Source organism: Sus scrofa, chromosome 1 (assembly GCF_054392235.1).
Source record: "Sus scrofa isolate SSC_HxYL_T2T_F1_AM1 chromosome 1, Sscrofa_HxYL_maternal_Yorkshire_Landrace_v2.0, whole genome shotgun sequence".
NCBI lineage: Eukaryota > Metazoa > Chordata > Mammalia > Artiodactyla > Suidae > Sus > Sus scrofa.
This window is the reverse complement of record NC_139383.1, coordinates 251216698-251241722: the sequence shown is the minus strand read 5'-3', so window position 1 is coordinate 251241722 and position 25025 is coordinate 251216698. Positions and strand designations below refer to the sequence as shown.

Genomic DNA, 25025 nt, shown 5'->3' with positions numbered 1-25025 from the left:
TTGATATCTTTCCTTATTGGTCTTCCCTGTCACTGAGCTCCCATTAAGGAGTGGACGTGACCTGTTTGACTGGGTCCCATTGACATATGTGCTGGTCAAACCCAAGCCTCTGAACCCCTTAGTCAATGGGCCTCTGAGAGGCGAGCTCCACTGTAGACACGTCTTCCTGGAGCGCTGGACCGGGTTGCTTACGAAGCCTCACACCTGGTCCATTGCTCCCACCTCCCAACTGGCCGCCTCCTTCCCCACCAGGCCTTCCTCCTCTATACCAGCTGCCAGGGGTGTCTGCGTACAGCACAGCCTCCATCCAGCCCTCCCCTGATTAAAGTTCTGCAGTGATTCTTGCCGCAGAGAAGGAGAAGAGAAGCCACACCCTGCCTAGTGTTCAGGGTTCCCCAGAGACCAGCCAGTCTGACCCCACCCATCCCTCTCCTGCCACCTCCCTTCTCCACCCCGTGCTCCTGTGCCGGCAGCAAGTACTCCACCTCTCCTGTGTGCTGTGCACTTTCTACCTCCGAGCCTTTGCTCATGCTGATGTCTCAATCCCGGGGTGCCCTCCTACCATCTTGGATCTTCCTCATCTTCCAAGGCTCAGCTTGAATGCCGCCTCCTCCAAGAAGTCTTAGCAGAATATCTTGGTGTGATCCAACCATTCCTTTCTTTTTGCATGACTCTACCATTGTTCCCACTTTTATCTTGCCTTATGTTACAGCTTTTTGTTGCAGTCTTCTCTCCCCCAGTGAAGTGTGAGAGCTCCTTGATGGCCAAGACCATATGTAACCTTTCCTGTGTCCTCAGCACATACCTCAGGATCCGGCCCTTAAGCATCGCCCCATGAGTGTTAATGATATGAATGAGTGTTCCAAACCACTATTACACCTCATACAACACTTTACTAAATTATTTCTTTCTTTCTTTCTTTCTTTCTTTCTTTTTTGGTCTCTTTGTCTTTTAGGGCTGTGCCTGCGGCATATGGAGGTTCCCAGGCTAGGGGTCGAATTGGAGCTACAGCTGCTGGCTTACACCACAGCCACAGCAACACCAGATCCAAGTTGCATCTGCGACCTACAGCACAGCTCACGGCAACGCCGGATCTTTAACCTTCTGAGCAAGGCCAGGGATCGAACCTGCATCCTCACAGATGCTAGTTGCGTTTGCTAACCACTGCACCATGATGAGAACTCCACTAAATTATTTCTGTACCTCCTCTGGATTATACATCCCCTGAGGGCAGGGACCATGTCTTACCCATCTCATACCCCTGTTTCTAGACCAGGCCCTCAGCACGTGTTGAACCAGTGAGCCCTTCAGAAGAGCACACAGCACAGGCATATGTGGGGTGGAAAGAAGTGGAGACGGCCTGGAGGCACGTAGCCAGAGTGCCATCCCTCCTCAGCAGGTGACCACATCCCCAAGGGAAGGGCTGACAACTTGTGATATTTGTGCAAGTCTGCAGAAAGAGCACCCCCCGCCAACCCTCCTGATGGGCAGTCTGCATACGCTTTGCATTCGTGACCCTGACTTTTTAAAATGTCACACCTGCATGTGTGGGGGGACTTATTGACAGCTAATTAGGAAACACAGTTTGTATCTACCAGTCTTTGAAAAACATTTTGTAAATTGGGTAATTGGCTTTCCCAGTGCATAGGAAAGATGTGTGCTACAGCTCCATCATCCTCAAATAACATAGTCTGCAGCCAGCCAAGAATTCAGAGTGACAGCTTCAGGGAGAATACAGAAATGCCAGTTTTTCTCAGTATCCAAGATGGACAGTCTGGCTCTCTGGAGACTTTTAGAACCAGATGGTCTGTCCATCACCCCGGGGAAGGAGTGTGAAAAACTCAAGATGGCTGGAGTTAATAAGCTCTTTGGGACAGAGCTACAGCTCTGGTTACTTTTATTTCAGGCTGTATCCATCAGCAGGGATTGTATGCACCTTGCAGCAGTGATTTCCTCCAGCCAGTATGTACCAAACATGTGCGTGGAGCCAGGCCCTTTGTGGGCACAGGGGGACAGAGGGGGTGAAGACAGCCCAGTGCAACAAATCTAACTTATATCTGGTCATGTTCCTTCAATTCTGGTTTGATGTCAGTGTCCTGAATGATAGGAGAACACATTAAATATACAGCATAATTTCTTTCTGCTTTTTCCCATAATCCTTTTTGTCTCTCTTCAAACTCTTTTCACCCTTCCCTAATAGTTTCCCAGGTGTGTTGATTTTCTTATATTTCGACCTTCGTATAGCAGGTGGTTAAGAAGGTTTACTGGTCAATGCAGTCCAGCTGCAGTGACAAACATCCCTATATTCCAGTGATTTAAGGCATTAAAGTGATTTCTTGCTCATGTCATAATCAAGTGCAGGCCAGAGGGTGTGTTGGTTGGGTCCTCTGGGAAGCAGATGCCCAGAGTTGGAGGTGCATGCCCATGAAAGAAAGAGGGGAGAGAGCAGAGAAAGGCAGAGCAAGTCTTCAGAGTGTGGGCCAGTCTGCCACTTGTGAAAGGAGAGGGGGAAGGAAGGAGGGGTGCGTAGGAAGAGACAGACAGTGGTGCAGCCCCGAGGAAGTCTCAGCTAGACCAGAGGGGCTCAGGATTGCCCATAGCTGAGTCTTGTGCTGATCAGAAATGGTGAGCATCTGTCTGGCTGCTGTGCTCAGTCAAGGGTTGGAATTGCCTGTGAAGAGCAAGGCAAATACTGAAGGCACTGCTCCTGGAGTCTGTTGGCTTGGGAGGCTGCCCATCTTGTGACAGTTGATCTGGCAGCAGTGGTGGCCCTCCATGACAGGCACAGGGGACTCAGGTTGGGGGAGGTTCTAGGTCCTTGGAATCTTCCCCACTCACACCATGAATGGAAAGAGAGCATGGAGCACCCATGGGAAGGTTTTATAGGCCAATCCTGGGCACAGTGCCCATCACCTTTGCTCACATTCGATTGCCCAAAACTCTGCAGTCACACCTAGCTGCACGGGAGGCTGGGGATTGGAGTGTCACTATGTGCCCAGAGAGAACAGAGGGTCCCAACTCTACCTTCTACTCATTCACTATGCAAAACATTAGACAAATTACTCACCTCTCTGACCCTCAGTTTCTTCATCTATTAAAATATGGATCATAATAGAACATGCTTCATAGTGTTATGAGGGTTGAGTCAATAAATATTAAAAAATTATAATAGTGCTTGGCATGGATAAATGCTATATAGGGATTGCGGTGCTATTATTACCATTATTTCCAAATTTAGTATGTCAGTAAACATTTCTTGAGTAACTGCTCTCTTCAAGGAATTTTTATATGTCACATAGACTTACTTGTTTCTCTTAGCACTTAATGGATGCTCAGAAAATGTTTGAATGAATTAATTTCAATGGAAAAAACAATCTTGTATGTATTGAATTTTGTTGGCCCTGGTGCTGGGCTATTTTTAACATGATTTAGTGATAATAAATGTTAAGTCCTATACTGTGGCTAAGAAAGTCAATCACAGAAGAATAGAAAGAGATAAACTTAAATGGTTGAGAAAGCATCTTGAGTGTAAAAAGCCTACCAGTTTAAAAATGAGTTTCTGTCTTTACAAAAGTAACATGCTTTTAAAAAAATTCAAGTAAAACAAATAAAGACTAAGAATTTTTTTTTTAAATTAACCATCAAAATCTTGCCATCTCTAACGTGAGATGACTCTTATTCCAGACAACTTTCTATGCATATATCGTAAGTAGAGAGATGGACAGAAAACACTTTATAAAAAGGTCATTATCACATGCAATTTAATTGTTAAATTTGAATGTAACTGAAGATAATAAGAAAGAATAAAGCAGAAAGCATTGCTCCACATGACACAATTTTGCCTTTATTGGAGTTCCCGTCGTGGCTCAGTGGTTAACGAATCTGACTAGGAACCATGAGGTTGTGGGTTCGATCCCTGGCCTTGCTCAGTGGGTTAAGGGCCCAGTGTTACCGTGAGCTGTGGTGTAGGTTGCAGATGCGGCTCGGATCCCATGCTGCTGTGGCTCTGGCATAGGCCGGTGGCTACAGCTCCAATTCGACCCCTAGCCTGGAACCTCCATATGCTGCAGGAGCGGCCCAAGAAATGGCCAAAAAAAGACAAAAACAAAACACAATTTTGCCTTTACTACAGAAAATATTTGTTTTTAAAATATCTAAGGGTAATAAAAGATTATGAAGAGCAGTGAGGTGAGAGTCCTGGCTTTTAAACTCCCATTTTCCACTTCAGATGGTATCAGTTCAAGCCCTTATATGGAAGAAGAGGAAATTAGCAGTCTCACAACTCCTTTTCCTTCCTCTGCCTTCTGAATTTTATGTTACCTCTTTATCTTCACATTGCTGATTATTTCATGTGAAATGGGTCGAGCTCTCACAATCACTTCTTTTTATCACAAGCCCTCCTTTCCTGGGATCTATATTTTGATTCATCTTGTGGTTGGCTAGATTTTATCGTCAAGTAGTTTCTTTCTTTCTTCTTTTTTTCCTTCCAGGAAAGGTTTGTAGGTGTTTTATTACCAAGATTATGTGTACTGATTTAGTAATTTTTACTGACAGCAAGCTTTGTGTGAAGTAGGTACCAAATAGGACTGCAGTCTGAGGCTGTATTAATAGAAGTCTGTGCTCAGAATGCGGGAGGTGATCATTTCATGAAATCTAGCACTGTGGCTAGGTATGCTCTAAGCAAATCAGTAAGGAAAAGACAAACAACTCAACAGAAAAAAAGTCATCAGTCCAAAAAAGGAAGCAGAAACATACAAACATGTGAAAAAAATGGCTCATCTCTTTAATAATCAGGAACATAGAAATTAAAATGACACATCAAATATCCACAAGATTGGCAAAAATTAAAGTTGACAAGGATGTATAGTAGTGAGATCTCTCAAACATTAAGAGTGGGAGTGAAAATGGATAAAACCACTTTGAGAAAATGTGGGAAATCCACGATTCAACAATTCCACTTCTAGGTTTATACCTTAGAGAAGCTCTGAATATGTGTGGTCAGAAAACATGCATAAAAACGTCCAGCAGCCAAACAAAACACTGGAAACAACCCATGACCATTAACAGGGCAATGTGCAAATAAACCATGGCATGATCACCCAATGGAATACTACACAGCTATGAAAATGAGTGAACTACAGCTTTGTTCAGCAATGAAAACCTCACAAACATATTGTGAAGCCATGAAAGCACATTTCAAGCATGATTCCACTTATATATACATTCAAAAACAGGTAAAATTAAATGACAGTGTTTAGGAAGCATGTATGTGATAAAACAACAAAGAACAGCAAGGAAGGAGAAACACAAAATTCGGATAAGGGCTTCTTCTTGGGGGAAGGGGGGATATGTGCAGAGTAGACACACAGGGGCTTCATTTCAGCATGAGCTGAGTGTGGGGTCTACTCTGTGTTCACATTACTACTTTTCACACTTTATGTAAGTTATATGTGTATATGTATATTCTTCTTGATGAGTGAAATACTTCGTAACAGCCAATTCTGACATTAAATAAAACAGTGCTCCAAAGTGACACGGCCTGGGATTGAATCCTTACCACTCATGTGACCCTTGGGCAAGCTTTTAAAATACTCTGAACCTCTGTTTCCTTCTCTATGAGATGGAAACAGTAATAGTACCTACCTTACATAACTTGTGAGGAGTGAATAGGATAATTTACACAAAGTTCTAATTACCATGCTTAACACATAGTGAGTGTATAGCGCATGTTAGTGTTGCTTTTTCCTGCAGGGCAAAAGGAGGTTTTTGGGGTGCATCCTAGAAATATCTGGCCTCTGAAGCCTTTCCAGAGGACATCCATAGAGGAGAAGAGTGTGAAACCATATCACACGGGATGATTGGAAGAGCTGAGGGCTGGTGGGCCTGAAAGCATGTCTTGGAGGCAGCCTGGCTGAGTTTAGGCATCTGAAGGGCTCTCATGGGGACAGAGGACAGTGTGTGTTCTATGAGGTCCTAGAGCAGGGATGGGTAAACTACAGCCAGTGGCCCAAATCTGGCTGCTGCCTATCTTATAAATAAAATCGCATGGAATTACAGTTATGTTCATTCATTTATGTATTGTCTGTGGCTGCTTTTGTGTTACAAAGGGTTCAGAAGTTACAACAGAGACCATATGACCCACAAAGCCTAAAATATTTATTGCCTGGGGAAGTTCCCATTGTGGCTCAGCACGTTAAGAACTCAACTAGTATCTGTGAGGATGCGAGTTTGATCCCTGGCCTCAATCAGTGGGTTAAGGATCCAGCGTTGCTGCAGGCTGTGGCACAGGTCGAAGATGCGGCTCAGATCTGGTGTTGCTGTGGCTTTGGCGTAGGCTGGCAGCTGCAGCTCTGATTTGACCCCTAGCCTGGGAACTTCCATATGCCATGGATGTAGCCCTTAAAAAAATACACACACACACACACACACACACACACACACACACACACACATACACACACACATATAGAGAGAGAAAGGGAGAGAGAGGATGCTTGAGCACACGAGCATGAGCTCCTGGCCTTTCATGGGAAAAGTTTGCTGACCTTTGCTCTAAAATGAGAAGTCAAAATAGGGAATGCAAAAGGAAGATGCTTTCAAGACCAACATGAGAACTTTCTAAGAAGCAAAGCTGGTCAATGGCAAAGTAGCTCCCTGGTGAAGGAGTGAGATCCCTGCCACTGGAGGGATGTAAGCAGATACACAGAGGAGGACTTCGTTTCAGGTGCATGTGTTGCACACACTAGCTTTTACGTTCTCCTTCAGTTCTGAAATTCTGTACAGAGTAATTCCAAGTTTCAAATTGGTCATTATTAACTCTGACATTTTCTTGGCATTTTTACATTTTAACTCTCAGCAACATTTTCTTTGAAATTTTTAAGTCAAAAATGTATTTTAATTCTTTTAAATGAGATTTAAATGAAAATGGATTTTATTCTAGAGTTTCACTTTTTTCATTAAAAAAATTGATTTTCATGGCTTTTGGATCTATTCCCATTTATGGGTGCTGAATTTTAAGAGCCTGTATGTGCCCATTATGATTGCTCTGTGACAGGTCCATCTTGGCAGGGAAGGAGAAGCCTTTGGTGAAGTGAAACAGGGGAAGGGAGTTTGAAGTCGTGGCCATGGGCTACCGGAGATGTGGAGTCAATGAAAGGCAAAGAGGAAAAACCCTGGAGAGAAGAAGGGAGGAAGGGCGAGAGTTACTGTGTGCCAGAGCCCGTGTCCAAGTGGCAGGAGCGCAGATCAGAGGCGGTGGCTGGTCATTCAGCTTCGAACTCTTGCAGGCGAATGTGAACCATGATGGCAGTAACTCCCCATCTGCTGGTCAGGGGTGGCTATGCTGCCCATCAGAATACCCTCTGGTGGGGAGTCAGCGGGGGAGTTCCTAGTGGGGGGAGGTGGGAAAAGTAGAATATGATAAAGCCTGTAGCTTTCTTCCAGGACACAAGAACCCCCTCATAGGGGTGCTGAGAGCAATTCATCAAAAGCAAAATCTCTCAAAGACAACGTGTCATAAATAATTTCTCAGAACGATGGCTTTGCCCAGTGACCAGCTCACTAAAAGCCGTCTGACAGACACCTTAAATGGGGGATACAAAAGCTTCAGCATTTCTGTGACTCGTGAAGGGGCAGGTCTGGAGCCCACAAAAAGAGGACAGTAATAAACAAGCATGAGGGGAATGCCTCCAAGCACAGCATTTAGGAAGGACTGAAAATGTGAAAGTTGAAATTGACTTTCACTTGAGCCACAAGGACAAATCCTTGTGAAATGGCCGTGGGAAGCGTCTGCAAGGAATCCCTCAGGAAACTCAAACATAGAGAAATTCCCCAATGGTTTGGTGAATTGATCATCAGGCTCACTGACGGGCAGTGGATAAACTTCCAGCAAGTGGCCTGTAGTGGGTGTGCTCAAGGGACTGACTCATCCGGCCTCACCTGTGGGACACCCACCTGCCCTTCCCCACGGCCTCACCTGTGGGACACCCACCTGCCCTTCCCCACGCCAGAGACAAAAATGATGCACGGGCCAGGACCTCTGCGGTCATTTCCTCCATGGCTTTCAAACATTTTTTGCTACGGCCGTGAAATCCTCTATTCAAATTAAGTGTGATATGGCCCCCCTGATACTACATATAGCACAGCATAGAAGAGAGCTGCTGGTTGGAGTGAAGGTGAGGAGCCCAGAGCCCCTCTCCTGGGCCCCCAAACATCTCTGCTGGGTCATAGAGCCCTGATGGACTGAGTTTGAAAACCTCCAAGCTGGTCCAGCCACACAGACTCAGCTTTGGTCAGCTGGAGAGCCCCCATCATTTGGGAACACTAACCATGCCGGGCGAGAAGAGACAGTTTTGGAAATGAAGATGAGGGAAGTAGCATCTAAAATGGGACAGGTACATCCATGTGATTTTTACTTTGTTATTCACTGCAGATGTACCCTCTAGGGGAGCCAGAGAAGCACCTTCCTTCCTTCCTCCCTCTGCTGAGCTGAATTCTCTAGATTATCGAGAAAGCTCTGAACTAGGAATCCTGACATCCCTCCCCTAATCCTAAAAGGACTGCGGTCAAGTCCCTTCACCTCTCTAGTCCTCAGAGATGCAGAGTCTGCATCTGAAAAGGAGGGTGCTTGGCTGGCTGGAGTCTCAGTGCCCACGTCAGTGAAGGCTGAAGGGGCAGGATGCTGGGGATCATGGAACAGAGACAAACATAAGTTGGAACACATTTTATTTTGCCACATGAGGACATTAAACACAAAATCCCTCTCCTGTCTGTACTTCTATAACAGAAAAACATCTCAACACCATACAAACCATGAAGGAGCTTATCTGTAATTTAAGGAGAGTTCTTTAAATGGGATAACTTTCCATTAAAGAAAATCTCACTATGTAATTCTGACTTTTCTCATTTTACTTCCTTGCCTTAGATTTCTATTGATGCTGTAATGGGTGACCACAAACTTAGTGGTTTAAACCGCTACTGTGCATTGTCTCACAGTCCATGGGCCAGAGTTCAAGCCTGCATGACTCTGCCAAGCCCTCTGCTCAGGGTTTCCCAAGGTCAAAAGCAAGGCCTCAGCTGGGCTGAGTTCTTATCTGGAAGCCCAACTGTTCAGGTTGTTGGCAGAATTCAGTTTCTCATGATTATAAGACCGAGGTTCCCATTTCCTTGACATGTAGAACTGAGGTTCTCTTTCAGCTTCAAACCAGCAATGGCACATCACAGTTATCCCATGCTTAGAGTCTCTGATTTCCCCTCTGCTACCAGCCAAAAAACGTCTTTACTTTTCCGGGCTTATGTGATTACATTGGTCAGCTAATCAGTAACCTTAATTACATCTGCAAAGTCCCATTTGCCATGTAACATAACATATTTATGAGAGCAAGACCAAGGGGGTCACAGCAGCCAGAATTCTGCCTTCCACCTCGCTTGGTGAAAACTGAGTCAGATAAACATTTGCAAACACTGGAAGATTCTTCCAGCTCAAATACCAGTGGTCAAATATGCTCAGATTTTTGAGTTGACATACTCAGAAGGTGTATATTTGTGAGAAGCCAGGACATCATTATTAATACAGAGTCTTTCAGGGACTAGGTACTGGGGAAATGTTTGCTGAGCAAACAGGTATTAATAAGTTCATTGTTGCTACTATCATTTTAATGCAACTTTGATTATGTCTTACGGTAGTATATTATCATTGTCATTAGTACAAATTAGAAAGCAAGCCGAAATCATTACAGGAATGTATTAAAATGGGAAATGATTCAGTAAATCATGGTAGAAACAATTAAAACATGAACTGCACTGTTATATTTGCTTGTGCTCCACCAAGGGTGGGAAGTGTTGCTTTCAGTCAAGGAACAGGGCCCATTAATAGAGGCCCCTAAGAGCAGTCAGAACTTAATCTTTCTTCCCCCCCACCTCCCTCCTTCCTTCCTTCTTCCTTCCCTCCCATCTTTCTCTTCTTTTCTCTTTCTCTCTTTCTTGGCAAGAAAATTAACTTGGCCAATTTTTAAATTTATTTTAAAAATTGAATCATTTCCTGAATCTCTCCAGGGTACTGTCCAAATTCTCTAGCCTGGCATTCAGAGCCCTTCTTAGCCTCAGCCCAGGCCACTTTGCCCTTATCTGCAGTCTCAAGCACCCGCCCCAGAGCCCTCCTGGCGTTCCCCCATGGTACTTTTGCCCCCCGCACATGCCATGGCTACCTGTGCCCCCGTCTCACTGGACACTGAGCTTTCCCAGTGCATCAGACTTAGGTTTCTATCCCTGTTGGCACCCACCGCGGATCTCAGTCCAGAGCCTCTCAAATAAACGAGGAGGGAGCAAAAAATATTAAGCCACTCTGGTCCCATCTTATGGTCATTTGAGGGTTGGGGAGCAGAGGGAAAGAGGAAGACAATGGAGAGGAAGATAAAAATAAGGAGAGAGACATGGAAATAAGACAGACGGGAGAAACAGATGCAGGGAGTCAGAGAGCTCTCTCAGGCATCCAGCACATCCTTACTGAGGCCCTTGTGTAAGCTCAGGGGACACAGCAGTAGAAATGATGACAAAAGGCCTTGTCCTCAGGGGAGTTACTTTTTTTTTTTGGTTGTTTTTGTTGTTGTTTTGCTTTTTTGGTTTTTGTTTTGTTTTGTTTTTTTGTCTTTTTAGGGCCACACCAGAGGCATATGGAGGTTCCCAGGCTAGGGGTCAAATCAGAGCTGCAACTGCCAGCCTACACCACAGCCACAGCAATGCCAGTTCTGAGCCATGTTTGCCACCTACACCACAGCTCACAGCAACGATGGGTCCCTAACCCACGGAGCAAGGCCAGGAATCAAACTCGCATCCTCATGGATACTGGTCAGATTGGTTACCACTCAGCCACAATGGAAACTCCAGTTTACATTTTAATTAAGAGACAGTCAGTATACAGGTACACAAAAATAGACAAGATGATCTCAGATGATTTTAGGAACCACATGTGGGCACTGAATAGGGTGGCTTGTTAGAGAGTGACTGGGGCGTGGGGACCATTTTGGGTAGGGTGACAGTGACAGCTTCCCGAGGGAAGAAATGGCTCAGCCGAGACCTGAGTGATGAAGAGTGAGCCGTGCTGAGAACCAGGTGACTATTATTCCCAGCTAAGAAAATAGCAAGTGCAAAGGTCCCAAGGCAGGAATGAAATGCTTTCCCTTTCAGGGATCAAATGTTTTCCCTTTACAGGCTGGTGAGGCTGTACTTGGTGAGCAAGGAAGAGAGTGGAGGGAAATCAGGTCAGAGTGGGTGGCAGGGCTGGCTCTTGTGGCTTCTTGCATCTTTTATGATAAGGAGGGTGAAGAACATAATACCACCCTTGTAAATAATACAAAATAATTATTATATAACCAGGTGGCCTAATACTTCGAGCTTCTAACAGCCCTGCCTTGAAGTCATCCGACTGGGGTAATCTAAGGTGCAGACACCTTACAATTCTCTAATACTGATAAAAGGTGCTGGTTTTCAGGGTCTTCCTTTTCTGTCCCCAAACGTTATGGTTTTATTGCCCTATAGAACATTAATGAACCATTTTTGTATCTAATTTAGTTATCTTATTTTTCCAGTCACTCTAAAAACCCGTCTCTCAAATTCCTTTTTGAACCCACTTTGTCATCCTGCAGATTCCCTTTACTAATGAGTTAAATAAAAGGTTGACATGTACCCACTATTGATTTTCATGAGAATTATGTTTTTAACCTTTAGAAATTTATATTCTGATAGGAGTTTGGGTTTTAAGTGCACAGAGAGCAGGAGAGTGAAAAGGACTAATTTATGTTTTACAAAGGAGCCTCAGACTGCTGGGGGATGAACAGGCTTGCTCAGGGGGAGCAAGACGCCCAGGTAGCAGCCAGTGCCTCAGTCCAGGGGAGAGACAGCCACCGGCAAATGAAAACGGAGGGGGAGAGGCGGGAGGTGAACCGAAACTGACTCCCAACATCCAAGGACATCTGTTCTTGTTCATTTCCATAGCAGGTCACCAGGGATCTGTTTTCCTGTCATATTTGAGCACCGTGGCAGGGTCTCTGTCCACCTCCTCTGTCTCCTCAGCATCCAGCCCTGACCTGAACACGGAATGCTGCTTGGCAAGTTCCTGCCGAACAAATTCTTCCCTTTAGATTCACCTCATTCTCCTCCTCCCCTCCCCCAACCCCCCCAGCTTTTTTTTTTTAAATGGCTCTACCCACGGCATATGGAAGTTCCTGGGCCAGGGACTGAATCCGAGCTGCAGCTGTGACCCTAGCCATACCTGTGCCAATGCCGGATCCTTTAACTCACCGTGCCAGGCTGAGGATCAAATCCACACCTCCAGAGTGCAGACCAGAGCCGCTGCAGTCAGATTCCTAACCCATTGCGCCATGGTGGGAACTCCAAGGGCAAACTTGTCCTTTTATATTGTGATTAAATATATGTAACTTAAAGTGTAGCACTTTATTTTTAGGTGTACAGTGCAGTGACATTCATTACATTCACACTGTTGTGCAGCCATCCCCACCATCCATTTCTGGAATGTTCCCATCACCCCAAACTGAAACTGTACCCATTAAACACTAATTCCCCATTTCACCCTCTTCCAGCCCCTGATAAACATTCTTCTTCTTTCTGGCTTTATGAATTCGACTCTTCTAAATACATCACCTAAGTGGAATCAAATATTTGTCCTTTTGTGTCTGACTTATTTCCTTTAGCATAATGTGTTCACGTTTTATCCATATTGTAGCATGTGTCAGAATTTCCTTCCTTTTTAAAGCTATAAGAATACTCCATTGGGAGTTCCCATCGTGGTGCAGTGGTTAATGAATCCGATCTGGAACCATGAGGTTGTGGGTTTGATCCCTGGCCTTGCTCAGTGGGTCGAGGATCCAATGTTGATATTGCCGTGGGCTGTGGTGTAGGTTGCAGATGCGGCTCAGATCCTGCGTTGTTGTGGCTTGGGTGTAGGCCAGTGGCTATCGCTCTGAATGGACCCCTAGCCTGGGAATCTCCATGTGCCGCGGGAGTGGCCCTAGAAAAGGCAAAAAAAAAAAAAAAAAAAAAAAAAAAAATACTCCATTGTATGTATAAACCGTAGTTTGTCCATTCATTTATCTCTTGATGGCTATTTGGGTTGTTTATACTCTTGGCTACTGGAAATAATGCTGCTGTGAATATGGGTCTACAAATATCTCTTTGAGCCTCTGCTTTCAGTCCTTTAGGGTAAATAACCAGAAGTGGAATGCTGGATCATATGTAATACTTCTGTTTAACTCTTTGAGGAACTGCAGTATTGTTTTCTATTGCGGCTGCACCTTTTCTATCCCTACCAGCAATGCATGAAGATCCCAATTTCTCCACATCCTTTCCAATACTTGTTATTTTCTGCTTTTTTTGATAATAGCCATCCCAATAGGTGTGACTTTATCTTCTTTTGATGTATAGACAACCATGGTGGGAGCAGCCCAGGCTGGGGAATGTGGGGACCCTTTCCTTAGTGTGCTCTGAAGGGAGACAGCTGTCAAGCCCAAGGTGCTAGATTTGGTGGGTACTCAGAGGGAGGAGAGCCGGGAAGCAGGGTACCAAGGCCACGCCTCACTGAGCTCACAGCCTGGGCTCAGGGTTGGCTTAAAGAGAGGCCTTGTGAGAAGAGAACTGAAACCCAGGTTTCCCATGAGGAAGATTTCTTTGTATGAAACCACTCTGGGGCCCTTGTCCCGTGGAGAGCTGTTTCTAATCTGGGCGTTTCTTTCTGTGTGTTACTCTCCAGTGTGATAATGCAAAAGGGTTGAAAGCCTTCTACGATGCAATAAAATACGGGCCGAACCACTTGATGGTGTTTGGAGGAGTCTGTCCATCTGTTACGTCCATCATCGCAGAGTCCCTCCAAGGCTGGAATCTGGTACAGGTAAGGTCTGGGCCACCTTTGGTTGGGGAACTGTCTTTGACTGGCCACCAGTCTTTCTCAGGAATGGTTCCTTGCCTAACATGGTTCCTAAGTTGCCTTATTCGGGCATCCCCTACTCTTTCCTGGATGACTGCACAGCCTTCTGCTGCCCCCACCTCCTGCTCTGATCCTCTGGCCTGTCACAGTGGCTGTGAGTCTCTAACACAGTGAATCTCTAAAGGGTAGCCCTGACACCACCACCATGTGTTTGAAGTCTATCAGTGACTCCATAGCCTGACTTCCAGGGCCAACAACGTCCTGCCAATCTTCCTGTCCAGTGTCATCTCCTCTCCCTGCCACTCACACCCCTGCCTCAGCCCCTCTAAACAACCTTATTTCCCCAACTGCACCCTAAACCTTCAGGCCTCCGAGCCCTTCTCCTTGCTATTTCCCTCACCAGATGATCCAAACCTCCCTCTCCAACTGAAATGCTTCTGTCCACTAAGACTGCCTTTCTCCTTGATGAAGTTTTTCCTGGGGCTCCCGGCTGTTCCTCACTCTTTACACTGGCACATGTTATGCACTGTCAAATGTTCCACTGGTGAGTGTGTTGGAGGCAAAACTCACCAGTGCTAGCTTTTATTTGGAATGTGAGAGAGAAGAGCGTAGAAAGATGAGAACCCAGGATAAGTGGTGCCCAGGCACACATTTTTCTTCTTTGCTTCATCTGTCCATCTATCCATCCATTCATCCATCCAGCAAATACAATGCAACGTACTATGTGCCTGGAATTTTAGTGCACCCTGGAGATAGGGTGCCAAGCAGGATACACATGGTCCTACCCTTTCAGAGCTTACATTCTGGGAGAAAGGCAGGCAGTAAGCAAATAAACAATTAAGTAATAATACTAAGAGCAGTACTTAGTACGTAAGTACCAGTTCTGAATTGTTTATTTTCATTAACTCATTTACTCCTTACAACCTCTGGATTCTATTGGTACTATCATCAGTCCATTTCATGGGTCAGGTGACTGAGGCACACAGAGGCTAAGTACCTTGCCCAAGCACCCTCAGCTCAGAGGTAATAGAGCCAGGATTTAAACTCAGGCAGTCTGGCCCTTGAGATAAATTGTGGTAAGGAAGTTCCTGTCATGGTTCAGTGGTAATGAACCCGACGAGTATCCATAAGAATGTGGGTTTGATCCCCGGCCTCACTCAGTGGGTTGAGGATCTAGTGTTGCCGTGAGCTGTGGTGTGGATCGCAGACGTGGCTCGGATCCCACATTGCTGTGGCTATGGCTATGGCAGGCAGAAACAGCTCCGATTGGACCCCTAGCCTGGGAACCTCCATATGCCATGGGTGCAGCCCTCAAAAAAAAAAGGAGTTCCCGTTGTGGCTCAGTGGTTAACGAATCCGACTAGGAACTATGAGGTTGTGGGTTCGATCCCTGGCCTTGCTCAGTGGGTTAAGGATACTGGGCTTAGAATAGAGGTAAACAGGGTGATGGGATAAATAGTGTCTGCCTCAAGGGTGAGGAGTTGGTTGGGTGAAGCGGATTCCACATCAGGCTGGAATAGCAAATGCAGACAGCATGTGATGGGAATGAACTTGGCATGTCCAGGGAATAGAAAAGAGGGCCTTGCGGCTGGAGCACGGTGGGTGGGGAGTCACGGTGGTGAGAAGAATGAAGGGTGGGCAGGAGCCGGACCACAGGGGGATCTGCCTTCACTCTGCTCGCATTGACCGAAGACCTCTCCGAGTCCAGCCTTGCGTATGTGGGGTGCTGAGTGTAGAGCCCCAAACTCATGGCCCACAGGGGAGGTGGGAGGCAGCCATGGCAGAGCGGAGGTGAGGGAAGAGTGGGGTCCCAGGCGAGGGCCACCCACATAGCCCAGGTTAAGGAAGGCTTCAGGGGAGGCAATGCGAAGCTGGCTGGGAAAGAGGAGAGGGCGTTGGCCAGCTGGAGACGTGGAGGAGAGCGCTGCTGGCAGAGGAAGCCGGGCGTGCAAAGCGGGAGGTGGGAAAGTGTGTGGGCTTGGGGAGCAGTGAGTCATTCGCCGTGGCCGGAGGAGGCCACACTGAGTGTGGGCAGATGCAACAGGGGATGAGGCCCGAAAAGCAGCTCAGTGTGCCTTGGTGCAACCTAGCCTGTAGCTGGGAACCAGCAAGGCTCACTGTGCTGGGGGAGCCTGGCTTCCACCCTTACGGGGACCACAGGCATCTGTGGAGTCCATGCCTTCTCTGCCTTTGCGCTTCCTCTCCTGAGTACCAGGGAGCATGCTGGACTCCTGCTGGTTAGGGCCAGGTGCTGCCTCTCTAAGCCTCAGGCCCCGACCTGTAAAAGCAGGGTAATGAGAGGATTGGCCTCATCGGGCTGCCATGTAGACTCACTGATTAAACAGTAATTAGTAAGTGTTTCTTCTTTTACTGTTGTTGGCAGCCCTGCCCCGCCTCCTGCTACTGCCTGAGTTGAATACCCTCTTGAATACTCCTCCAACTACTTTGCAGTCTTTCCTGAAACATCCCACTCGCCCCATGAGCTGGATGCCACCTCCTACCCATTTGCAGAGACCCAGCTTAAATATTGCCTCTTCCAGGAAGCCTGTCTTAACTGCACTATCTAAAGTAGCCCTTCAAGGGATTCTTTTTCTCACTTCCCCCTATTTACTTCCATCGGAACAAGTACACAGCCCACCCCAGGCCCCTCTTCCTTTCCCCCCTCCTTGGGCTTTGAGATGTAAAGGCATAGTTAGTTGGGCTGTGCACTTCTTGGGGACAGAAATCTGAGTTACTCCTGTTTTTCCTGGTGCCTAATACTCCACAGACCTTATTAGGTGTTTGCTGGATGGTCACTGGCATAGAGGAAGGGAGGGAGGGAAGGGCCTGCAGAGGGACATTTTGCCCAGACACGAGAGACCAGACTCCCTGAAAAATCCCTACACAGAGAGCTCCCTGGCCTTCTCTTGGAACGGCCTGCCCCTCAGAATTCTCTAGGAGCTGCAGGAATAAGCACAGTATGGGAAACACTTGGCCTGCCAGCCAGAGCTACCCAGTCTCAGTGTGGCAAGATGGGCCTCCCACCTAGAGGAGTTGACAGAGGAAGTTGGGTTGTAAGATGAGGTTGTATTATTTATCACTGTATAACAAAGCACTGCAAAGTCTAGTGGCTTAAGACAACAATATTCATTTATTAGTTCATTATTTCTATGGATCAGGAGTTCAGACCCACAGAATGGCTTGTGTCCACCTCCATGATGTTTGAGGTCCAGCTGGAAGTCCTGGAGACTGGGGGCTGGCATCATCTGAAGGGTTTGTTCCTAAGGTGGCTGGCTCGGCTGGCAAGTTGGGACCTCTCCGTGGGGACCTCTGCATAGGGCTGATAGAGGGTACTCATGGCATGGCAGCTGGCTTCCCCCAAAGCAGGTAATCTAGGAGACCAAGCAGAGTGGGCAGAGTTGTTTAGGACCTAGCTTCAGAATTTGTGTACCATTGTTTCTGCCATATTCTCTTGATCACAAAAACGTTCTTGCTTAGTGAGGGCGAGTACTACACAAGCTATAGCAGGAGGTGAAGATCACTAGGGCCATCTTGGGGGTTGGCTTCCACAGGAAGGAGGACTTCCAGGAGGAAAGCAGAAGCTCAAGTTGCCCAGCAAGGGAGACTAGATGCCGAGTCCCTTCTCTGTTTTGCAGAACTCCTGCTCATCCTTCAAAACCATGCATAGGTATCACTTCCTCTGTGCTGTCTCCCTGATCCCTTTCCTTCTGTTCCTCCCAACTGCAACCCCAAAAGTGAATTAATTGTTCCCTCCTAAACAATACCTTCTCAATGCAGGGGGGTCATCTCCCCCATGGGGCTGAAAATTCATTCTTGTGGGAAGGGAGCAAAACATCTGACTCTCCTTATGTATAAAGCACAGATATACATACACTGTATAAAGATATATATATATCTGTGGTATCACAGTTTGATAAGTGGGATGAGATTAGGGAAAAATGTCTAAAAGTTTCTTAGGAGAGTGATAGCGAAAAGAAGATTGATGAACGTGCGTGGTTCTACATCATTTCTGTATCACATATGGTCTTCTGTTATTATGAGTCACATTCTATAGAAAATAGCTTATTCTATATCCAGGTCTTCCCTCCTAGACTGTAAGCTTCTTGGGATCTGAGCGTCTCATTTTCTTTCTCTTCTAGTGGCCAGAGCTTAGTGCAGGGTCTAGCACACAGTAGGTCATCACTGCGTGCTGAACTGAAGTAAGTGCAGGGAACAGGCTGGGGAGCCTGAAACCCTCCACAGCACCCTCCAAGGCAGAGTTTTTCCACAATGTGGACTTGACTATGGGGAGGCCAAGGACTTGAGAGCAAATGCAGAGCCTCAGCCTCCACCTTCGCAGAATCTCTCTGCATGGTTGACAGGCTCCTGGGGTGGGTCTCATGCTCAGCCCACCACTGCCCTTGGCATCTGCTCCCAGACACTGGGGCACATCATAAGCTCCAGCTATGCAGGGATGGGCACCGAGAGGCAGAATCACAGGGTTGAGCCCAGGAGAGTTCTCCCAACCGAAAAGTCAGGCTAGGGGGATTTAGGAACAAAGATCTGGGTCCCAAAGGGGGGTAGCCCTGGAGGATTTCTGCCTCACCCTACTCTTGGGGAACACAGCCCCATTTGCTATGGTGCAGATTCTGGGGACCTCCCACCCCCTCCCCATCTCCTGGAAGCTGAGCTTACTCGAAGAGGTGGGTCTGCTATTGCCCACAGGATTTGATGAATCCCTTAACTTATTCAAAACTGGGCTCCAAAACAGAGTTTCACAAATGGGAAAATGCATGTAATTTGTGTAATTGAAAAGGAGCTCTGACTGCCCTTTGGGGGAACAATGCTTGCTGGACAGAGACAGCCTGGAATGCGTAATCAGTTATTTCTTTTTCCTGGTGCTACAAAAATAGGGATTCGCGCCACAAGGGGGTGAAAATTCACCCTGGTGCTAAAATCAGTTAAATTTAACTTTTGCCTTTTGCTGGGCTTCTTGATTCATGGTTGCTGCGTTGAGAGGCTAATATTGTTTAAGTCGTGATGTGAGTCACCGGGAGCATCAGCTCCTCCACTAGACGCAAGGACCTTTATGGAACCCAGGGCATGCGGTGCAGACTCTGTCCCTGTCCTCCGTCAGACCCCATGCAGGGTGGGGGCACAGACCTGGGCCTCGTCCTGGCGGAGACCCGCTAGGGCAGAGCCTGGGAGGCATCAGGGAAGGGTCGGGTTCTGCTGTCGGGGAGCTGAGCATGTTTAGACTGGAGAACCTGCAGGGTGCTGGGAAGGAGGGCGGAATCATAGCCTCCAGAGCTACATGGCTCTTTGAGAGAGTTTGCTGGCTCCCTGAGATGTTGGTGGGGAGACACAGAGCGGAGCAGGGCCTCTGCTCCCTGCAAGCAAGCCCTTGCTGCTGGAGGCATCTGGCGTGGAACAGGCTGCCTGGCTGTGAAGGAGTGAGTTCCCTGTGGCCCGTGGTTCCCTGAACATTTTAGTGTCATCCAGTCCTGCTCTTGGGGAGATTTACTACGTAAAGCAGGCACACACCAGGTTGTTGGCTCTCAAACTATATGGAGAGAGTCACTCATGGGGGCCGAGGATGTGCTTGTGTTAATGCAAATTCCCAGGCTCCCCGCTGAGCAGGTCCAGGTTCAAGGATTCATTAAATCCTTCAAGGATTGTGGGCCCCACTCCCTCTCGCTGCCATTTTAGTGTCAGCAGCTCAGGTGACAGATGCAGTTCTTTTCTGGGAATTTACTACACCAGGTGAGCTCTAAGTCCTGTTCACCGCCCAGACCTCAGGACTCTGACAAGTTCTCCTGGTGCACAGAACTTCAATGTACACAGCCCCTAAGGGAAAGAGGACACGGAGGAGACAGCAGAGGATGCTGCCGGGCAAATGTCCCTAGGACAAAGCCCACAGCCCAAGATATGCCAAAAGATGCTCCTTCGTGTAGCCCCCTCTTTGCCATCCACCTGCTCCTTCGGGCCAGCGGCCACGTACAGGCTGTTCCCTCTGCCCATGGTCTCTCCACCTGGCTGGATCACTCATTCTTCCCAGTGCAGTTTGGCTGCCCCTTCCTCTGTGGAGCTTCCTATTCCTTCCCCTGCACCCTCTCATTTGCATAGCCCTCCCATGGCCATGAGCCAAGGGCAGGGCTGGCTCAGGTCTGACTCAGACACTGAGTGGTACCTGGGGGTGTTGGCCAACAGAGAGCTGGATGCCTGCCTTCTAGGCCTCAGGTGTGGCCCCTAGTGATGAGGGCAGATCATCAGCGCCTACCAGACCTGGAGGGACCCGAGGGCTCTCTGACTATAGCCCCTTGGTCGAAGGACGTGACGGGCACCTGAAATGATCTCTGGTTCAACCTCAGCCCACGTCTCTTATTTCTGGCCCTGATGCTTTTTAACTGATATGCTTCCTTTGAAAGGATTCCTCAAGCCTCCTTTCCTCGGAGATCTGAAAGTGGCTTCCTTTTGACCCTGCCTTGCACATTTTTGGAGCAGTTCTCCAGACCTCCTACCAGGATCGTCTCTTCTTCTGAAAGCATAGGGAAAGCAGGAGGATTTGTTGCTGTGTAGGCAGATGGAGGCAGGGTAGCTAGAATAGGAGCTGGAGGCAGAGTCTAGCAAAGGTACAAGGGATGCGGCCAGACGGGGTTCACACCCTGAGACCAGGACAAAACTCCTTCCTTCCTGAGAGTGAGATGATGGCTGCCTCAGCTTGCAGACAGAAATAGTCTCGCTGAGGAAAATAAAGTCAGAGATTCCTGAAGGGATAAAGGGCCGCGCGCAGGAAAACGCAAACACTATTTCGTCAAGAACCATATCCCGCAGAGCCTGTCCTTTAAAGGCAGCTGCAGCAGATTATTAAATTGCGGATGCATTTCTCCTGGCCCCCTCCCAAGCCTCCCCTCGGCGCCCACCCTGCATCCTGGCCTGCCTTGGCACTCCCTCGAGGACCTTGTCAGGCAGGAACATTTCAGTGTGTGTGATGGGGCTGTCTTGTTGGCGAAGCTCTCTCGAGGGAGTGGAGGTGAGGAGAGCGGGTGCACAGGAGAACCTGGACTCTGCGTAAGTGTCGGCACACTTAGGATTTGATTTCCGAAATACCTAAATCATGCTTGGTTTTGACATTTAAAAAACCAGATCAGTGAAAACCCTCAAATCAAGCCCTTCGCTATTTACTGAATTCCAGCAAAACTCTAAACTATCGGCCAATGCCATTTCCTTTACAGGAGCAGAAATTTTGTCCTCTGGCTTGATTTTCCCAAGCGATGGTCTTACTGAAGCTGTGGGTTGCCCGAGAAACAAAAGCTATGATTTGTGGAATTGGAGAATGGCAGGGGGTCTTAGCAGTTGTTGGGTTGTCTCCCCATTACACAGACTGGAAAACAGAGGCCCAACGTGGGTCGAACCTTACCCAGGTTCTCACAATAGCAGCAGAAGCTGGGTCCCAGGGCTCCCTCTCCCAGTGCTTTGTGATTATACTCGGTCCTATCTTTCTCAGCCTCCCTTTTCTCTTCTGTCAAACGGGAATAGCAACATAGCTTTACGTTGTCTTGTGCAGGTGTGGGAATCAGTGCGGGCGAAAGCCCTTTTATGGACCACACAGGAGTAGCTGCTGTTACCGTGTCATGATGTAGCATGACAAGGACTCCTCCCCCCGGAGCAGACCTCTGATTACACCCCCTGTTTTGCCTCAACAGCAAAGGTTGTTTACTGCAGAAGCTAAGGCATTTGAGGCAGGATGGAGGTTCTTCAGCAAGACACTCAAATCGCACACAGCATCTGCTTCTCAGTCCCCAAGAGGCAAAATTCAGCCTTGCCGTAGAGCTGGGGACGAAGGCTGTGGACTTGATCGAAAACCACTTAGGAACCGCGGTGTGATTAGGCACAGTTGGAAACTTTGCTGCTGCTGTTGTGCTGCTCTCTAAGAAAGAGAATGGAGGCCAATAATCCAGGGCAGGTTGGAGCCATTTCTTGGCTCTGGTCTCCAGAGGGGCCATTTAGCACATTAATAATCTATGAGATGCTTCCACCTTCTGGATTCATTAAAAAAAAAAAAAAGGTGGGGGAGGAGAAAGAGAAGAGATATTAAAGGCATGCACTATGGGCCAAGTGGAAGGGGTGGGAGAGACCCGAGGACTGGAGACCATGTTCGGGCCTTCCTGGCCATGACATTGGATGCCTGGCACTGTAAAGTAGGGTTCTGAGAGCAGGTGGGACGTCATACATGAGAAGAGGAAAGGTTGCTAATTGTTGGTTTACATGCAAATGGGGAGAAGGAAGTGTAAGCCTTTAACAGGGATCCTGGCAGAACCCATCGATCTAGGGGGAAAAGGAAGTGTTCTGTTTTCATTCGTTCATTCATTCATGGACTCATGCTCATATTTATTTATTCATCCCATTATTCCACAAGTGCAAGACCTGCTGTATACTCTCCCAGACCAGTGCAAATTCTGCTGCCCAGAACTGCCAGCTGAGGACAGGTGGACAAAGCAGAGGGCAGCTGGGTGCAGTAGCCAATCCAGAAGCTCTGGCACTTGTCCCTCCCATGTCTTTCACTGACAGCAGGTGTGGGCAAGTCAGCAACCTCCTGGAGCCTCACTGAACTCATCTGGGAAATGGCCTAACTAAATCTGTCCTTCTTCTGGGGCCACTGAGAGCATCAGATAGGACAGGAAAAGTGGAACAGGAAGAGGCCCTTTGCGGATTTGTAAGCTCCCTACAGATAAGGTTTGTTTTACCATTACGGATGCTCTTGCCATCTGAGATGCCAGCCAGGCCCTGCACAGGGAACTCCTTGAAGAATTATGTCCTCATTTGTCTCCGGAGTCAACATTTTATGGGTGACATGAACTATTACAGACCAGGAAGGCGATTCAGAACAGTAAAATTAAAACCAAGAGCCTGCTAGGGAGGCCAGATAAGCCCAAGGCATCTGTAAGAGGCATGCACACTCTTTTCTGGTTGAGTTTTCACAGAAGCAGAGGCAAAGCTTGCTCTCAAGTGCATGGCGGTTCCCAGTCTATTCCTGCCAAGGACCCACCCCATATCTTTCCTGTCGATCTAGTAAAAGATTCAATTCAAGGTTCTGCCCCCCATTTTTAATTCAAGACCGTGGTATCTAAAGTAATATCAGTTCCCAGCGTGTAACTCCAATGGCCTCATTGTCAATGCGTCTTTCACCGCCTGGAAATGTGCTGGGTGTAAATAATTCATTCTAAATAAATAAATTACTCGCACTACTTACGGTACAGCTAATGCTGCTAGGAAGCGGCACAACCACAGATTACATGGAGTCAAGTCTGGAATTGCAAGTTGAGTCTGGAAAGAACTGGAGAGGGAATCAGAAAAGTAACTTCCTCCAGGAGGACAAGTGTGTAAGATGGGTGTGACCCCAACCTAATGAAGTAGAAATTATAAATGTGGACTAGGAGGCATGGACAGAAAAGGCTCAGGCAAACAGGGACGAGTTGATCACCTTGCCCAACCCTGTCCTACCAGGTGTGTCACTGAATGGGCAGGGTTTTGAGAGTGAGTGTTCAGACATGACTTGGCTTAAGGGGGATACCTCCCAATTTGGCCCCAGGATCACTTGTGGAATGTCGGGGGTCAAGATGCAGGTGCAGGATTCTCAGCATCTCTGGCCATGCCTGTAGTCAGCATCATGGACCACAGGGGCTCTTGTCACCACAGGTACTCAAGTCTCTGTGTGACATGCTCACCTGGGAGTCTCTTTTAGCCAGCAAGGTCCCTGATCCCATAGTGGCCAGGAGCACCGAGAGGACCTGTGGCTCCAAATAAGGAACAAAAGAAAGGGCACCGGGTCAACATGAGGACCCCTGGCTTCCCATCCAGCCCTGCCATCTCCTGGCCGGATGGCCTTACACACATCACCTCCCCTCGCTGGAGCCCAAGCGTCCTCATCCGTAACTGGCTGCTTTCTTCCCAGGAGTGTGGTGACACATGAGGCAGGGCTCAGGAGTGCTTGGTGGCTGCTGGGCAGTTGCTCTGGGACACGCAGAGAGTTTGTGTCACAATATGGCATTGACCGCCCCATCCTCAGGCTATGTGATAAGGTGGTCTTGTGCCCATTTTTATAGATGAGGAAATGGAGGCCCAGAGGGGCTAATGTGCTTGGTCAACTTATAATACTGAAAATACCAGTGTTTTTCTTGGGATTGGGGTCAGATGGGCTGGGCTTCCCATCGGGCTCGGGAACTTGTTAGCCGGTGGCCCTGGGCAGGCTGCTTAGCCTCTCTCACTCTCAGCTCCTCATTCGTGGTGTGGCGTACCGACCCTGGCCGGTTGTGAGGTGACCCGAGAGGATGCCCACACAGTTCCTCATGCCATGTTTACACGCCTTCAGGGACCAGGGCACCCAGCTGGCCTCCTCGTCTACCTCCCAGGTAAAGGGAGGGCTGTGGGATCTGGGGCCGCCCCCTGGGACTAGCTGTGTAGGCTCTGTCCCTCCCTTGCCCGCTTGGAGCCTCCTGTTGTAAAGGGAGAGGATTGGGCAAGCTGATCGGCCAGATAACCGTAATGATGTCATATCCTGATTCCCTGTATCCCCTGTGGCTCAGAGCCATCAGTCCTTCTCCCTGTTAGCTTCCCTCTTGGGCCCTGCTTATGATTCCTGCCCCTAGGGGCTCATAGGTTGGGGCTTGGTTCTCCTTCCATTCCTAAGCCAGTTACCAGTTAAGCATGTGGTCTCCCCTCGAGCTCTCCAGGCAGAAAAACCTGCATTCTAAGGTGAAGGAAGTGACCCCAGAGAGGGTAAGCAGCTTGCATAAAGTCACACTGCAAACAGTGCAGAGCTGAGGTACCAGCTTTCTGATCGGTCCCCCTCTAGTCCACTCCCCACATGCAAAGGGGCTTTTGCCTATTCTGTTCCCACTGCTAGATGCCTTCTCTGTTCCCCCTCCTCACCTGTTGTAGTCATCTGCATTTTCTGATACTTAGCTCAAACGCCACCTCCTCAAAACCTCTGCAGTCTTTCTGAGCCTTGTTCCCCAGCTGGAGGGAGTTCCTGCCCCCTCCCTTTGCCTTTTCTTTGCTTATTTCATCTCTCTCCTTTCTTCAGTATATTGCAGTTCTCTGATGGGGT

At 47.9% G+C, this 25025-nt stretch overlaps 1 protein-coding gene across 2 annotated transcripts in view; it reads left to right on the top strand.

The window, feature by feature from the left end:
- GABBR2 (gamma-aminobutyric acid type B receptor subunit 2) overlaps positions 1-25025 on the top strand; it is a 390041-nt gene that overhangs the window by 110729 nt on the left and 254287 nt on the right. For both annotated transcript variants that reach the window (XM_084990752.1, XM_021066509.2), the window contains exon 2: positions 13763-13900. In XM_084990752.1, coding sequence (XP_084846878.1) covers positions 13826-13900 — 75 coding nt within the window. In that variant the 5' untranslated portion in view covers positions 13763-13825. The remainder of the gene's footprint in view (positions 1-13762; positions 13901-25025) is intronic.